Here is a 17,600-nt window from a genome sequence, read left to right as displayed (position 1 = left end):
AAAGCCCAAAAACTTTGATAGATGTTAAACACCATTTTATTTATTTGTAATATAAACAACTTTTAATTGTCCAGTCTTAGTACAAGCTTATTAACAGTCTGTATTGTTTATATTGTATGTTGATGATAGGTTAGGTAACAGGAACATGTTGACAACAACCTCAAGTAATATGCGGTTGTTATGAAACTAGCACACGTTCAAGGTACATAAAAATATGATTCTGAACAAATACTATTGAGCTTGTGATGTGGCAGCTCATGGAATATGCCTTAGGCAATATAAAGACTATTTCCAGCAAACAAACACTAGGAAAAAGCTGTACATACTGTACAACATGTAGGACTGGGAAAAAAGGCTTACATTTATAACATGTGCCATGTGTTTAGGAAAGAAATTAAAACACTGCTGTCCTGTATTCACTTGACTAACCCCTGACACCTGTCTTACTTTGTTCAATATTCAACTCTCTTGTTTTTCACTTTTGGTTCTATAGATGATGAGCATTTTCAGTGGTTGACGTGTCAAATGCTAAGCAGTAGGATTTTAATACATCTAAAATTATCATATTTAAATCTTCTTGATCACCTGGATCACATTTTAAAGCTTCAGTGGATTTTTATTATTGTACTTGATGATACGGTATTGGCTGTCATGATACATGCTTTTGGATTTAAATGACTTGAAATGTAACAAAGACTGACTCAGATCTGTGATCGGGATAATCTTTTAGCAGCTGACAGAACATAACAGTGACCTAATCCTACAATGATAGGCCTACTAATCCACTAAGTGAAGGACTATCCAGACAAACAAATCTCAAAGATGGTTTCATAATTTAGATTTTTTTTCTAGAACAAGCCAGTAAATGTTCAGCTATCTCTAGTAACTATTTAATGGCATTTATCATGGGTGGTTACGCGAAAAACCTTAAGCACAATTTAAAACTGGTTCATCTTGTTTGAAGTTTCGCTGTGTTCATGACAGCTTGTTTATCCCCCATGGCAACACAAGATGATTACATTGACAAATCAAAGATTCCGCTTCAAATGTCCACTACTACAGGATACACAAACATACATATGAACTACATTTCATTTTAGCTCTTGAAACGAATAAATATTTGGACATCAGCACTAAATATCTATTTAGATAAGGCCAGTCTAAAATATAAATACTTTTATATGGGAACAGCTTTATAGACCTAGTACAATTTTTATGTAATAAGGAACTTGTTTTGGAAACACTCAATTTTGATGGGACACACTATGCTACGTCTAAACGTTTCTTATTTTAATTAGGTGAAAATAAATATAAAAATCCCAAATTATGGTTGTGTTGGAGGGCAAGAAAACTTTTTCCTCCAGGATGTTTGTTTTATGATCAATTACAAAACACTTACAAAACTGTACCATGTACTCATTTGTAACAAACAGGAATCAAAACTTTAAAAAACGGCCAGAGGGGAATTATAGAAGGTTAAATCTTTGTTTTCTGTGCCCATCAAAAACAAAACGTAAGAATTATAATCACCCAGAAATACTGACAAAAACACGGAAATTTGGGAAATTGTGGATAATATAATTGGGGATTTGTGGATAAAAAATAGCTAAAGAAAAAAAAGACCAACAATATACTGAAATAGATTTTGAATTATCACATGAAAACTAGTTGATATTATGAAACAGCACCATGCTGCCTCCTGACTGTCCCGCATTCCAAAGATAAACAAACAACTCAACCAGCCAATCACTACCGGAGAGGTGTATCCACAGTTCTCGCATATTCTAGAGACCTCGTCTATTTTAATTTTGTCAAATATTTTATATGTATATTTTACATTACAGATACAAAACAAACTATACCTACATATTGCCAGTGTATGGAATTTGTTTTATGTATTTTGTTAATGTTTTAGCAAATAAGGGTTGTAACTGCGGTTGGATCTTGTCATGTGACGTACCCTCTACGTCACGATCCTGCGTTTGTATAAATTCAACAGCACTCGCCTTTGCCCGCATTATTCCACGAAGAGGAAGACTCGTCTCTATTTGAAGAAACACACAGATAACAATCGTTTATAAAGGTAAGACTATTTGTCTGTTTGATTAAAAATGTTAAGCTTATAGTTTTTATGTATTTGTGAATAATCGGTTTAACGTTTGGGGTTTACCTTGCCGCGCTGGATAAGTAATGTTAACTTTAATCAAAATGCTTGTAAATACGAAATACACAAATATTACGTTATTTAAGTTTCTCTGCTGAAGTATTTGTTTTTTTGTAAAATTCTTAAATCCGTCTACTAACGCGCTAATTTGCCGTGTCATATTTTTTGCTGAATCACAGGACTCGGTGAACATCCGGGTTCTTTGTTAACGTACTGTAGACCGCCATGTTAGAGAAAGGATGTTTTATGTTGCGCAGTAGAATCTACATCTCGTTTTTTCGATTTTGTTTTCAGTTCAGTATGTTAAACGAATTACTTTAGACCACTAAAGATGAAGTATTTGAAACGATCATTTGAAAGTAGTAATTATTTGTAAAGAAATACAAAGTAATAGGAAATATGCTGATTGCTTGTAGTGAATAATTTTTGATATCATACCTCGCTTTTATCATAACTTTTTAAAATATTTTCACAAACTGTGAAAATACAAAGCGATTAATATAAAAATAAACCATTACTTAACCGAATTTATTATTATTTTAATTTCCTTACTGTAAGCAGTCTCTGCTAGTGGTCGCAAACGTAATTGCAACATTAAAATGGCGTTTGAAAACAGTAGTGTTTTTTGTTTTGTTTTTTAACTTCCCACTAGTCTTTCCCTATCGGGAGGTCTGGACATTGTTCATGTTTTCCCAAATTTTTTTTTACAGCATGTTTGGTGTTTTATGCTCATAAAAAGCTGTGACATAATATCGTTAGAAACCCATCATATGTGACAAGATGGGTGTGCATGCAAAGTTGCTAATTTGTTTTTCCTATTTTACTTACAGATGCAGATCTTTGTCAAAACCCTCACGGGCAAGACGATCACTCTTGAGGTTGAGCCAAGCGACACTATTGAGAATGTGAAAGCCAAGATCCAGGACAAAGAAGGCATTCCCCCTGACCAGCAGAGGTTGATCTTTGCTGGCAAGCAACTGGAAGATGGGCGCACCCTGTCAGACTACAATATCCAGAAAGAATCCACCCTTCATCTTGTGCTGCGTCTCAGGGGAGGCATGCAGATTTTCGTCAAGACCCTGACAGGCAAGACCATCACCCTTGAGGTTGAGCCAAGCGACACCATTGAGAACGTAAAAGCCAAGATCCAAGACAAAGAAGGCATTCCCCCTGACCAGCAGAGGTTGATCTTTGCTGGCAAACAACTGGAAGATGGGCGCACCCTGTCAGACTACAACATCCAAAAAGAATCCACCCTTCATCTTGTGCTGCGTCTCAGGGGAGGGATGCAGATCTTTGTCAAAACCCTGACAGGCAAGACCATCACCCTCGAGGTTGAGCCAAGCGACACAATTGAGAACGTAAAAGCCAAGATCCAGGACAAAGAAGGCATTCCCCCTGACCAGCAGAGATTGATCTTTGCTGGCAAACAGCTGGAAGATGGGCGCACCCTGTCCGACTACAACATCCAAAAAGAATCCACCCTTCATCTTGTGCTGCGTCTCAGGGGAGGCATGCAGATCTTCGTCAAAACCCTGACCGGCAAGACCATCACCCTCGAGGTTGAGCCAAGCGACACAATTGAGAACGTAAAAGCCAAGATCCAGGACAAAGAAGGCATTCCCCCTGACCAGCAGAGGTTGATCTTTGCTGGCAAACAGCTGGAAGATGGGCGCACCCTGTCCGACTACAACATCCAAAAAGAATCCACCCTTCATCTTGTGCTGCGTCTCAGGGGAGGCATGCAGATCTTCGTCAAAACCCTGACCGGCAAGACCATCACCCTCGAGGTTGAGCCAAGCGACACAATTGAGAACGTAAAAGCCAAGATCCAGGACAAAGAAGGCATTCCCCCTGACCAGCAGAGGTTGATCTTTGCTGGCAAACAGCTGGAAGATGGGCGCACCCTGTCCGACTACAACATCCAAAAAGAATCCACCCTTCATCTTGTGCTGCGTCTCAGGGGAGGCATGCAGATCTTCGTCAAAACCCTGACCGGCAAGACCATCACCCTCGAGGTTGAGCCAAGCGACACCATTGAGAACGTAAAAGCCAAGATCCAAGACAAAGAAGGCATTCCCCCTGACCAGCAGAGGTTGATCTTTGCTGGCAAACAGCTGGAAGATGGGCGCACCCTGTCCGACTACAACATCCAAAAAGAATCCACCCTTCATCTTGTGCTGCGTCTCAGGGGAGGCATGCAGATCTTCGTCAAAACCCTGACAGGCAAGACCATCACCCTCGAGGTTGAGCCAAGCGACACCATTGAGAATGTAAAGGCAAAGATTCAGGACAAAGAAGGCATTCCTCCTGACCAGCAGAGGTTGATCTTTGCTGGTAAACAGCTGGAAGATGGGCGCACACTGTCTGACTACAACATCCAGAAAGAATCCACATTGCACCTGGTGCTGCGTCTCAGGGGAGGCATGCAGATCTTCGTCAAAACCCTGACAGGCAAGACCATCACCCTCGAGGTTGAGCCAAGCGACACAATTGAGAACGTAAAAGCCAAGATCCAGGACAAAGAAGGCATTCCTCCTGACCAGCAGAGGTTGATCTTTGCTGGCAAACAGCTGGAAGATGGGCGCACACTGTCCGACTACAACATCCAGAAAGAATCCACATTGCACCTGGTGCTGCGTCTCAGGGGAGGCATGCAGATCTTCGTCAAAACCCTGACAGGCAAGACCATCACCCTCGAGGTTGAGCCAAGCGACACAATTGAGAACGTAAAAGCCAAGATCCAGGACAAAGAAGGCATTCCTCCTGACCAGCAGAGGTTGATCTTTGCTGGCAAACAGCTGGAAGATGGGCGCACACTGTCCGACTACAACATCCAGAAAGAATCCACATTGCACCTGGTGCTGCGTCTCAGGGGAGGCATGCAGATCTTCGTCAAAACCCTGACAGGCAAGACCATCACCCTCGAGGTTGAGCCAAGCGACACAATTGAGAACGTTAAAGCCAAGATCCAGGACAAAGAAGGCATTCCCCCTGACCAGCAGAGGTTGATCTTTGCTGGCAAACAGCTGGAAGATGGGCGCACCCTGTCCGACTACAACATCCAAAAAGAATCCACCCTTCATCTTGTGCTGCGCCTAAGAGGAGGTTTCTAATTATAAAATTGAAGTCAACTGTCCATCTGTAGCAAATTATATTTAATGTTTTTTCAGTCTCTGTTTACATGCACTTTCAGCTTCCATTTGTTTGTTTTTACCATAACACTTGCTTTTTTTTATTAAAAGTAAACCACATTACCTTTTTTCTTGCACCATTTATTCTCAAAACAATGGATAAATAAAAGCATTGAAATGTACGATTGCTTGTTTCCTTGTGTTTGTTCATGACTTGATATGAAGTATTCTTTTCACAAATTTAAGTAAATGGGAGTGCAACAATTTCTCAAGGACTTTGTAAATTGCAGAATGGATTACGAAGGCGGTTCATTTGAAAAGATTAAATGGTAAAAAAAAGTTTAAGTCCTATTAAAAATTAGGTATTGGGGTTGCACTTGAGTGATTAAAGACTAACTAGTGAGGATAAAGTTGGATTTGTTTAACACTGGTTCTTAACTACAGTCCCCGGGGCCCCCTCCCAGAATGTTTTGGATGTCTTGTTATATAAAACACCAGACTTCTGCCAGAATGTTTCTAATGCTAACAAGCTGAATCTGGCATTTTATATAGAGACATGTATATAAAACGTTCTGGGAGGGGTGGCCTAAGGACTTGAGTTGACAACCACTGTTTTAACTGCATATTCCTTAAATAATACTGAAATATATTCAACATGATTAATATTTAAAATGTCTTTATAATATGGTTAATATTAAACTCAATTGTCGTGTGTGTGTGTGTGTGTGAGAGAGAGAACCGCTTTTAATACACTTGCACCTGTGAGGTCTGTTAAACAGTTGTTGACCTGTAAATTCAAAGGAGGTGTCACCAAATGTCTTCTACAAAACAAGGTAGCAGTCAGCAAATCTGCACCCAGGATGTCAAATAATTTATCACTTTTAATTTTACTGTTTGTGTATCAGCGCCATAAAGTTTGAACAGGGGGGGTTACATGGTGGCAATGGGCGTTAAAGGGATCGTTCACTTTAAAATGAATATTCTGTAATCATTTACTCATCCTCATGTTGTTTTAAATCTGTATGAATTTCTTTTTTCTGATGAACACACAATAAGATATTTTGAGAAATGATGGTAAACACACAGCAGTAAGTGACCATAGACTTCCATAGTAGGAATAAAAAAATATGATGGAATTTAATGGGTACGGTCAACTGTGTGCTTACCATCATTTATCAAAATATTTTCTTAGTCATTTATCACAATACTTCCAAAATATTTTTTCCTACTATGGAAGTCTATGGTCACTTACTGCTGTGTGTTTACCATCATTTCTCAAAATATCTTATCGTGTTCATCAGAGAAAAAAAATCATACAGGTTTAGAACAAAATGAGGATGATGACAGAATTTTCATTTTAAAGTGAACTATCCCTTTAACGCAACATCCATAATATGTTTCCATTAAATGAAAATAATGTCCAAACATGGTTTTAAATGATATCTTCAATGGAAGTTAAGAACTGTATATAAACAAGGGGTGATATTTTTTTACAGTGGATATGAAGCGTCTTGTTTTGCTCTCGCATCACAGTATGTACAGTTTTCATAATATTGAACTACATAGATGGAGATGTCATCTATCAGTATGTACTCACCTTCGCCGTTCGCTCTGCTCTGTGCCTTGGCCGCGGAATGGACTTGAAAAGGCGCTAAAACGCAGATTTTAAAGACGGGGCGGAGCCTGCCGCTTGACGCCGAGTATACAGAATTTTAATGTGTTTATTTTTGTAAATAAAAAATAACAAAGACTAATAAATAATAGAACTTGAAATAGTTCAATTTAAAACATTCCTAAAATGCTTTCGTCTGGTTCTTAGTCCATAACCCCTTTATCACTTGGCTGCTTTATTGATTTTGATAAAAAAAAAAACTTATTCTGAAAGTGGAAATAAGCTTGCATAAATATAAATAGGCTACTCATTCATGAAACACAAGCAGAAGAAAAGTCTAACGTTAATTGACATATTCCGTTCAGGACAATTACCAAAAGAAATGCATTATTTACTACTTACACTCAGTGTTATACGTTTAAAGAATAAGTCAAATAGTTTTGACCAAATATTCGCAGTTAATAAGGGGGAAGAACCGGGTGCGCTAAAGTCAGAGGAGCGAGACAGCTGCACGGTGGCTGTCATTGACACGCAGGAGCATGGCTCAGACCTGGGGGAGCTTTCTCTTTTCGCTACTCGATTACAAAACAGAGAAATTTATCATCGCCAAAAACAAGAAGGTCGGAGTATTATTCAGACTCCTTCAACTGGGCGTGATTGGATATCTGATCGGGTATGTGCCTTATGTTTGGCTACATTAATACGTTGACTGCACGACTCTTTCAGTTTATAAGATCTTCAGTAGTAGAAATCTTCACAGCATTAAATTGTTTATTGTTTTGACGAATTGCGGTTAATACCGCCATTAGCAAGCAAACCGAGTGTAAGCTGTCATTAAAGTTCTTTCTTGATCGGATGTTATTTATGGCAAGATAACGACTGAATGCACGGTAATGTCCCGCACCTGGTTGTGTGGTCGATCGTTTTGTAAGTTGTGCTTTCTTTAAATACATTAGGATGGTAATTAACAATCAGTATTTATTTTGTAGATGTATTATAAACTGACAGAAGCGTCTTCTTTAGCCCCCTAATAGTTTTAACGTATGTTTGCGGTTGGGAAGATTAATCTGTAGGGTTCTTAAATGACACAGAAACTCTTGACCGTATAAGTTGAATGTAAGATGACCTGAATCAAATATAGCATGGGCCATTTACAAATGTTACACATTAAAACCAACTTAAATCTAAAGTGGGATCATTGTATACCCTTCATAATGGTTTGGCCATATATAGTACTCTCTCTCTCTCTCTCTCTCTCTCTCTCTCTCTCTCTTTCTCTGTGTGTGTCTGTAAACCTCTCCTCTTAAGGTGGGTGTTTATTTGGAAGAAAGGATATCAAGAGACTGAAGAAGCCATACAGAGTTCTGTTTTCACCAAACTTAAGGGTGTAGATCTTACCAACAGCAGCACACACGGTCTTCAGCTATGGGGTGCAGAGGATTATGTCATCCCTTCGCAAGTAAATGCACCACTCTTATGTATTTGCTGCTAACCTTGTGCCCTAGGTGGTTTTGAATGACCATCTCTATTCATGTATTTTCGACCCATATGCAAACTTCAATGCAAACTTCAAATAGATAACATCTAGGGGCTATGCTGGCACAGAAAAGACAATTGTAGAGTCAAGGATTACATGCATTCTCATGCAAATGGTTCTTTTAGGACCTTTTATAAACATTACCTTTTCTTATTTATAAAGGCTAGATACTGAATACAAAAGAATTCAGTAGATCCCACAACATGATCCAAAATATGAAGCTTTAATGTGCTATGGAGATTAATGTAAAAAATATACATAACATGTGTTGTTTTTAAGGGGGACAGGGTCTTCTTTATTGTGACAAATTACCTAGTGACACAAAACCAAAGATTGAGTTTCTGCCCCGAGGTAAGAGACGTTATTTATATTCTGCACAAAAATGTGATAAAAGTGTTTTATGTTATCAAAATTTGTGCTGATATAGTATGTGGAGTAATCTGTACATTATGAAATCACTGAGTTTATTTGCATTAGTTTAGTTCATTTCATTTTTTTTTTCAGAATCCAAAGGTGCCAGATGGTTTATGTAATTATCACAAAGACTGCGTGGAAGGGGAAAGTGTCATAGCAGGCCACGGTAAGCACAAAACCTACATTTATTAAACATAAAGTTGTATTAAGTAGAACAGTTGCTGATTTAGAAAACAGGAGGACAGGGTGACATTGCAGGTTTAACTTTACAAGCCTTAAGAGGATTGCATTTTATTGTTGTTAATTCAGGAGTGAAGACAGGACTCTGCATAAACCACACAAGGACATGTGAGATTCATGCCTGGTGCCCTGTTGAGCAAGGCCTTACACCACAGTAAGAGACGTCTTATAATAAAACGTAAATCAACTGTTAATAGAAAAGCAACATCAGCTTGTATGTGTAATGTGTCAAATGTTGCAACAGGGAGCCCATGTTGGCAAAGGCAGAGAACTTCACAGTCTATGTAAAGAACTTCATCAAGTTTCCAAAATTTGGCTTCTCCAAGTAAGTCAGAAGCACAGGCACCATCTTGTTGTTTGTTTTAAGCACGGGCTACACTGCACGATTTTTGGCTGTCAATTCAGATCAGATGAAAAAACATTAAAGCAGGACGGGAAAAATATTGAATAACGGCACATCAAAAATGGGTATAACGTAGGCCAGTCAACAACACGAAAATACTCAGCATAAAACCATCAACAATGTTGACTGCACATGTAACAGTCCCTTGCTCAACCGAATAGTGCCAAAGCACCATACTGTAGTCAATGATTACAATGAAATTCATTACATATGTAAAAGAAAACACACCATAAGCATACAACGCAACTAATGTGACCCTGGACCACAAAACCAGTCGTAAGTCGCATAGGCATCACTTGATTTTTCAGAACATTTTAACCAAATGCTTTCAAAAAGTGGTGGGGACAAAATCATCCATTTCAAAAAGTGATGGGGACATGTCCCCAGCGTCCCCAGTGTAAATGACACCTATGCTATCCAAGACAGCAATTTCTGTGATCATGGCTCTTAATGGCTTGGTAGCCTACGATAGTTTTCTGACAGTGTCTGAAATTCAGCATGATTAACCAGTGTTGGGGAAAGTTACTTTTAAAAGTAATGCATTACAATATTAAGTTATGAATTGCGTTACTTAGTTATTTTTTATAAAAAGTAATACTTACGTTACTTTTAAGTTACTTTGGCGTTACTTTTTCTTACTTGGCTGAGGCTTGATCTCTTTAAGGTCTTGCCGGTGTTTTTTATGACTGAGAAGTTCTGCATTCTGAAACTGCATATTTCCATCACAAAAATGTTAGGCTCTGGCCTGCCATCTCTGTTTGTGATTCAAACTGTTTCCGCTAATGCGCGCATGCATAAGAGTGCATAATTCTACGTGACTGTAGTGGAAGATTTTTTATTTTTATTTTAAATTATAGTTTATGAACTTATAATTGTTAAATGGAAAACCCTGTTCTTCTGTTCTAGTGAAAGATTTCTGTTCTTTCCATCTGTTCAGTAGTAAAATGTCCAAAGACTAGAACATTATGCAAAGTCCTACCAGATAAGATGAAAATGATGAACAAGTGGAAAAACTCAGTAAACGGTAGAGTTTCACTGAGAACAAAATAATTTCTTCTATTTGACCAGATGTGCTTCAACTGATATGTTTCTTAGTCATTGATAAATTGAAGGTTTATTTTCTAAGTGACGCTGGAACTATGATGAAATCTTTGGATCATGGGTGGAGATGGGATGACTGTGTTTTTCAGTATCTTACTATAAATATGTGCTCAACCTTGTAAACGGGGCTCTTAGGTTTTTAAACTTCTAGCACCACGGGGGTGAGAGCCTATTCTGCAGAATATAAAAATTCAGACAAAGAAAATTCTGTCGACAGTGTGTCTGTGTGATCCTTGACTTTGACTCTTAGTGAGTATTATTTGATGCGGCTAAAATTCCACGACAGTGACTACGTTCAATTTAATTCAGTAAAAAAATATATTTTTTAATCAAATTAATTAAACTGAAAAGGAACTTGCATTACATGTTTACAAAAGTAACTCAAATATTAATGTGTACATTTATAAAGTAATGTGTTACTTTACCCTTTTCGGCTTGACCCCGGTATTGCTGCTTGCAGCTAGATTTTATTATTCTTCCTTTCCCCTTGCAGTCTATGGCAGCCCATAGAACCGTACATAGGAAAGTTATGAAATTTGGCACACAGAGGACAGTCCAAATATTATCCACAGCAAATTTGGAGTCTCTATCTCAAATCTGCTAGCGCCACCAACAGTCAAAAGTTGCATTTACGTTTTTGCTTATAACTTCGGATCCGTATGTCCTAGAAACGAAATTCTTGCTTCCTCTGATTCCTTGGCTCAAGACGATTCGAAAGTAATATTATTACGGTATGCACGTTACTTGTAATGCGTTACCTCCAACACTGTGATTAACGCACAGTGGCCCTCATTTATCAAAAGTGCGTACACCAAATTTCCAGCGTACACCTGGCGTACACCCAAAACCACGGTGACTTTGAGATTTATCAATATGGACATTGGCGTACGGCACGCTCAAATCCTACGCCAGCTCAGGAGGTGGTGTACGCACATTTTGAGTTAGTGCAGAAATGCGCAAACACTTCCTAACACCACAACGCACTGACAAACTAAAATATATGATATATTATGACCCACTGTAGAAAAAAAAAAAAACTAAAACATAGTAATTATAAACGTCAGTGTTTATTTTTATGCAACATGAACTTCAATGTTGTGTGACTTTACCAAAGCATTTGATTTGTATGCATATGTATTCCTTATGTTGCGAGCCGTTTCAGGGCAGAGCACGTGAGCGGATCGGAGCGTTGAGCGGTGCGGTAATACCATCAGAGCGCCTTTTTCCGAAAATTCCGTTCGCTCAGGACCGCTCGTTTAATCCAGAACGCCCTTTGATAATTTGTTCGAGAATCTGTAGAAACGTCTAGCAATAAGTTATGGAATTCAAGCCTTATACATAAATGTAAAGTAAAATTCAAAGTTAAGATTGACAGGAAGAAAACATTGAAAGGGACTGCGGAGAGACTGTAAAAGTTTAGCAATCCTGGAATCTGAAGCGGCACATTGCAAGAAAGCACAAGGATCTGCTACGAAAACATGGTAATAATGCATCAAAACGTAAGCTAGTTACATACCATTCGATGATAAATAAATAGCTACACATTAATAGGAAAGGTAAAATGCTTGTGTTGAATGGAGCCATAAATCCGATCATATGATAGTATGCGGACAAAATCATGGCCACGAATTATCTTTTATGCTACATTATGGACACTTCCTTTTCTTATTTAGTCTAAAGTATGGCCATAAATATAAAATTAGTTCCCAATATTCAACAGTTTGTTCCTTGGAATTAATTATTATAATATTTTGTAATTACTATTACAATTATTATTACTTCAAATTATGAATTAGCCTAGTAAAACATGTGGATGTCGTGGCAACAAATTGTTAATTTGAATTATATCCGGAGCTCCGTATCAAACTGGATCTTAGCTAACAAACAACTGTATGTAAATACAGAAAAACACACTACAAAAGTTACTACATCATTTTAAAATATTATTTTTAAAAAACTTAACCGAACCATTAAGCAGACATATAATTTAGATGTAGGCAACAGTAAATAATAATGATAATAATAATAATAATAATAATAATAATAAATAATTATTCTTCTAAATATCATTTAAGCGTCATTAATAATAAAAATAATAATACAAATATTACAAAATGTCATGCAATTATTAATGTCTTTAATCCCGCTCTTTAAACTCCCAAATAAAATAATTTTGTTTCTTTCCACTTCCCCGGTTTGTCTTCTTTGCCGTCTTCCATGTGTCAATGTCGTAAAATGAGGGCGTGGGGGAGGCGGAGACTTGAATTTATATGGGCATGTTATTCTAATGACGATCGTTTTCAGCCGCGGCATTTATGAAGGGCAGATATTGCGTACACCTGAATATCATCGGTACGCACAGTTTCATAAATCAGGCGGTGAGAGGAGTGTAAGCATAATCTTACGCCAACATATACGCCCGTTTCTACGCAAGAATGATAAATGAGGGCCAGTGTGTTTGCTGCTACGACCTGCTTACCAGTATTTGTTTACCAGTAGCGTATGCTGAAGATGTTATGCTAAAGTGTGTGTCGCATAATTATATTATACATCTGTGTTTAACTTGTTATATTCCTTGAGATGTAGCTTATTTCAACCACACTTAAATGCTGGGTTATTTTTGATCGGGTTGGAATTTAAGCTATGCTGGGTTGTTTTAATCCATTGTGCTACATTATTTAAATCCATTTCTGGGTGAAATATAAACATTTGGGTTAGTTTAACCAAACGTCTGGGTTTGTCCCTTTTTGACCCAGCACTGGGTTTAAAGTAACCCAGCACTTCATAAAGTGTAAGTTTCTCCCAGCTAAATAATTTGCATGTTATTTACTTTGCAAACCACACTCAACTGCATAAAATCTCTTCTCTTACTGAATTCTGCTAAAACAATGCATTGTAGTCTTTTTAGACAATTACTTTTGTACAAGGAAATTTTAGCTAAATTCCTGTCTTGTTTGGCTTTTTCTGGCTAGACAGCAAAACCACTGGTGTTAAATGTACACTGCTGGTGTATATATGTGTGTCACCAGGTCTGGTGGTACTCATATAAACACCAGCAGTATACAGTTAACACTAGTGATTTTGCTGTGTACATTTCATGAGTAAATTAAGTCATTTGAGTTACCCAAAAATAAACCATTTAACAAAATAGTAGGGCATGGTAATGGCAATAGAATAAATAATTTAAAGGTAAAGGTTACACAGGTAAGAATGCACAATTCAGTTATTGTGTTTAAAATACAGCCTGTTCAACGTTTTTAGAATAAGCTAAATAATTGAGATAGAAACATGAACTAAACATTGCAGTATCGTTCCATCATGCAGTCATTACCAATGTACATACAGACAAAAAGTCCTAAAATGAATCTAGATTTATGCTTATGCAATATGCATGTGCTTTACATCATGTAGCTGTGTGAAAGAGCAGACTTTATTGGTCACAGTAATGGGTTATGTTTGGATAGTGATGGCACAGCACAAGCTGCTTTGAATATCTGGCTCTTGCTCATCTCTATTTATACCAACACAGTGTGGGGTGCATATGCTCAGAATGGCTGCCTTTATATCCTTTGCAATGACAACAACAAGCCCTGCACATTTCAAGTTAGGTGACAGGGTGACACTTGTTCCTCTGTTTTTGCACACACTGCACTGACATTTCCAGTTCTGTATAAAATGTTATTCATGCACTTGTGTACATGTACACTTACGCACTTTAAAAAGTCCCAAATAATGTGTACCGTTTAGGTAAAGATATGTATGCATTTAGTACCAATATGCACTGTTCTGAGATATAATATGCACCATAATATGTCAGCATTTAATAGTGAAAAAACAAATGTTTCATATTTAATGCCTAATTAACAAGCATAAAAAAACAATAACCAATTGCATTTGTTTAACTAACATGAACAAAGACTGATATGTTCTTTGATTCTTAGCTAAGGCATTAACTAATATTAATAGATGAGACCTTACTGTAAAGTGTTATACAGACAACTGTGACAACAAGAGCTTACTGCTATTATTAGAAACATTCATGCCGACTGACAATAATTTTTGTTCTGTTGTGTGTCTTAATTAAAGATCAAATGTCCTACTGTCCAGAAATAGCACATATCTGAAGACATGCACATATGATAGAAATGATCACCCCTATTGTCCTATCTTTCGTGTGGGAGACGTGATACAAAGGACTGGCTACAATTTTCAGGATTTAGCAAAAAAGGCAAGTGCTATAAATGGTACGATATATATATATATATATATATATATATATATATATATATATAATGTTGCTATTTTTTGATAAATCTGTTTCAGAGATGGAAACAAATAAAGCATCAAATATAGGTCTAAGCTGCAACAGGATATTCATATTTCATTTTTTCCTTCTCACTTCCTTGCATATACAGGGTGGAGCTATTGGAGTTGGAATTGAGTGGAATTGTAATTTGGATAAAGATGAATCACATTGTATCCCTGAATATAGCTTCACACGGTTGGATGCTTCTGAACATTCAGTCAACTCTTTCACTTCGGGTTATAACTTCAGGTATTGCTCTGATTGATTTAGCTCAACCACAAAGGTTCTCCGTTTTTTCTTTTTATTAAAGTCATGTCAACAAACCTGATACCAAAATAATTCATTTATAGTCTTCCAGCCTGCTAAATGGGTCACTGGCTTGACTCTTTATTGCAGTTAATATACACTATTTAAACAAATGTTGGGTTATATTCAACCGATTGTTTGGTCAAAATGGGACAAACCGAACTGTTGGGTTAAATTAACATGTTTATATTGGACCCAAGCATGGGTTGATATAACCTAGCATTTTTAAAAGCAGAGCTGTTCACAGAGACGGGTATAATTTATTTTTAGTGATGGCTATTGGAAATTTATTTGTGATATTTTAAACAACAGCTTAAACCACCTTTCATTTTTCTTTTAAAATATCTTGCTTCATTTAAAAAAGAATGATTACATTGGTTGATGTATTTTTCTCTCCTTATCAAGATTTGCTCGATATTTCAAAGATGCAGCAGGGGAGACCTATCGGAATCTATATAAAGTGTACGGCATTCGATTTGATATAATGGTGAATGGAAAGGTAAAAAAAATACTAAATCTAAATTGTATTATTGAAGTCATATATAAAGTGAAAATATGTACTTTATCAACCTGTATGTTTTCTAGGCTGGGAAATTCAGCATTATTCCTACAATGATCAATATAGGCTCTGGACTTGCACTAATGGGCGCTGTAAGTATATGAACCAGACACAAATTTAAACTTCCAATATTTTTTGACTTTTGTCTGTTGAGACTGGTCCACAGTGGACTCTTGTATAATATGTGCTCATCTCATTCTATAGGCAGTTTTCGCCTGTGACATGATTCTTCTCTACATGATGAGCAAGAGCTCCTTCTACCGAGAGACAAAATTTGAGGCAATAACCAAGTAAGATTCTCCTCATCGGTTTGTATGATGGAGGTACCATTTTAAAGAGGTTATGAATTAATGTTGCTTCTTATTTGCCTTTTAAACGATTTAACTTTAAAAATCCAGTGAATTATTATTTGCAAACTGTTTATACCTGTAGGAAACAACCTAGAAAGCACAGAGAGAAAAAGCACAGACATCATGTTCATCATCGCCATACTAGACGACACAAGCGGGAAGAAAAAGAGGCAGCAGAGATGCAGCCACTGACATCAGTTATATCTCAGTCCAACAGTAACCCAGAGAAAGAAATTCAGCCCATGGGGTCATCACCAAAAACACACAGTCCTGAGAGAAAGCCACTGGGTTTATTTTCATTGAGGACTCAACCGGGTACAGAAAAACAGGCGATTTCTCCTGTTTCGCCCTTAAAAACGCACCACAACCAGTAGAAGATTTTACTGACACTAAATCCCACTGGATATACTGTGGATGTACAAAAGGTATGACAATGGATCAATGCACCGTGCCAAAGCAGGAAAGTTTCAGTCCTGTTGTTTGAACTTTTTCTAGTTTTTATGGTGGCAATGGAAGTTTTTGTTACAAAAATCCTAAATTATTTATAAGTACACCAGACCTTAATGATTAAAGTAAATCATTAAACTGAATAATTTATTGTATATCTGACTTCGGCATCAAAATTATGTTTGGAAAACAGACATAATTTTCAAGCCATGAATGAATGAATATTGAAACTTGAAAATGCCTGCAACACCTCACTGCTTTTATTTCAAATAAATTTAAAAAGGGAAAGATTAAGAAATGTTATCTTATGATCTCTGATGGTTACATTAAGTTGCAAAAAAGTGTCTCTGTCTGTAAAATTAAGGTTAAAGTTTCAAAATCTAAATTATGAGATTAGGAGCATCAAAAAGGTACAAAAAGATACACAACTGTCCTCATAGGTACCTTTGTTTGTAAACAACACATTGAAATGCTGTAACTTTTGGGATACAATATTAGTATTCCCTAAGAACCTACTGTGTACCTTAAGGAACAATTCTGTTCCAGTTCAATTTTAGGGGTACAAAACGTGGAAACAGTACCTTTAAAGGAACCCAAAAAGGGGCATTGTATTATGTTTAGTATAAGTAAAATGGAACCGTGGGCTACCACCCCAGCGACAGAAAAGGTAGTTTACTTGTTTACTTACAGTATTATTAATTACTATGTGCAATGATTTTATGTAGAGAACAGTAAAGTACAAAAAAAATCACTGAAGCTGGGTTTTCACAGACTGGGTCACAAATACATCCAAATCTTTAACTTGAATATTACTCTTGAAATGTTATAAGTGTTCTATTATATATATATTAAAACACCATACATTAAAATATTTTATTAAGTTCTCACTCTCAGTTCATAATTACACCACTTAAATATTTCATTATTTTGACACAATTGTCTCTATTTTTTTTTAAGAGCATAAAAAAGTTTGGTCCAACGGGTTTTTGCCTGAACTCTTCAAATATGAGCTCAAATTCAAAAGTCA

General features: G+C 36.9%; 2 protein-coding genes across 3 annotated transcripts; both read left to right on the top strand.

Moving 5' to 3' along the window:
* Positions 1-1,924: 1,924 nt before the first annotated feature.
* LOC135748795 (polyubiquitin-C) lies at positions 1,925-5,480 on the top strand. The gene is made up of 2 exons (XM_065267087.2): positions 1,925-2,083; positions 2,995-5,480. Exon 2 carries the CDS (start codon positions 2,995-2,997, stop codon positions 5,278-5,280), a length of 2,286 nt encoding a protein of 761 aa, XP_065123159.2. The 5' UTR covers positions 1,925-2,083; the 3' UTR covers positions 5,281-5,480.
* A 1,903-nt stretch (positions 5,481-7,383) lies between these two features.
* p2rx5 (purinergic receptor P2X, ligand-gated ion channel, 5) lies at positions 7,384-17,460 on the top strand. 2 transcript variants are annotated; one of them, XM_065267088.2, is made up of 12 exons: positions 7,384-7,583; positions 8,219-8,369; positions 8,727-8,798; positions 8,952-9,027; positions 9,171-9,255; positions 9,346-9,426; positions 14,692-14,833; positions 15,021-15,160; positions 15,623-15,716; positions 15,803-15,868; positions 15,981-16,066; positions 16,209-17,460. In XM_065267088.2, exons 1-12 carry the CDS (start codon positions 7,450-7,452, stop codon positions 16,498-16,500), a joined length of 1,419 nt encoding a protein of 472 aa, XP_065123160.2. In that variant the 5' UTR covers positions 7,384-7,449; the 3' UTR covers positions 16,501-17,460. The 2 variants fall into 2 exon arrangements, with proteins under 2 accessions (XP_065123160.2, XP_073670728.1); XM_073814627.1 differs by lacking the exon at positions 7,384-7,583 and adding an exon at positions 7,616-7,837.
* Positions 17,461-17,600: the final 140 nt, after the last annotated feature.

The sequence above is a fragment of the Paramisgurnus dabryanus genome, chromosome 5, assembly GCF_030506205.2.
Source record: "Paramisgurnus dabryanus chromosome 5, PD_genome_1.1, whole genome shotgun sequence".
Lineage (NCBI taxonomy): Eukaryota > Metazoa > Chordata > Actinopteri > Cypriniformes > Cobitidae > Paramisgurnus > Paramisgurnus dabryanus.
The sequence above is the reverse complement of the archived record's forward strand: the minus strand, read 5'-3'. Positions and strand labels throughout refer to the sequence as shown.

What these genes read in the sequence shown, in the direction of transcription:
- LOC135748795 (XM_065267087.2), top strand. Translation starts at nt 2,995, where the DNA reads ATGCAGATCTTTGTCAAAACCCTCACGGGCAAGACGATCACTCTTGAG.
- p2rx5 (XM_065267088.2), top strand. Translation starts at nt 7,450, where the DNA reads ATGGCTCAGACCTGGGGGAGCTTTCTCTTTTCGCTACTCGATTACAAA. An exon ending in GAGCAAGGCCTTACACCACA is followed by an intron (nt 9,256 to 9,345) that starts GTAAGAGACGTC and finishes ATGTTGCAACAG; the next exon opens with GGAGCCCATGTTGGCAAAGG. An exon ending in AAATTTGAGGCAATAACCAA is followed by an intron (nt 16,067 to 16,208) that starts GTAAGATTCTCC and finishes TTATACCTGTAG; the next exon opens with GAAACAACCTAGAAAGCACA.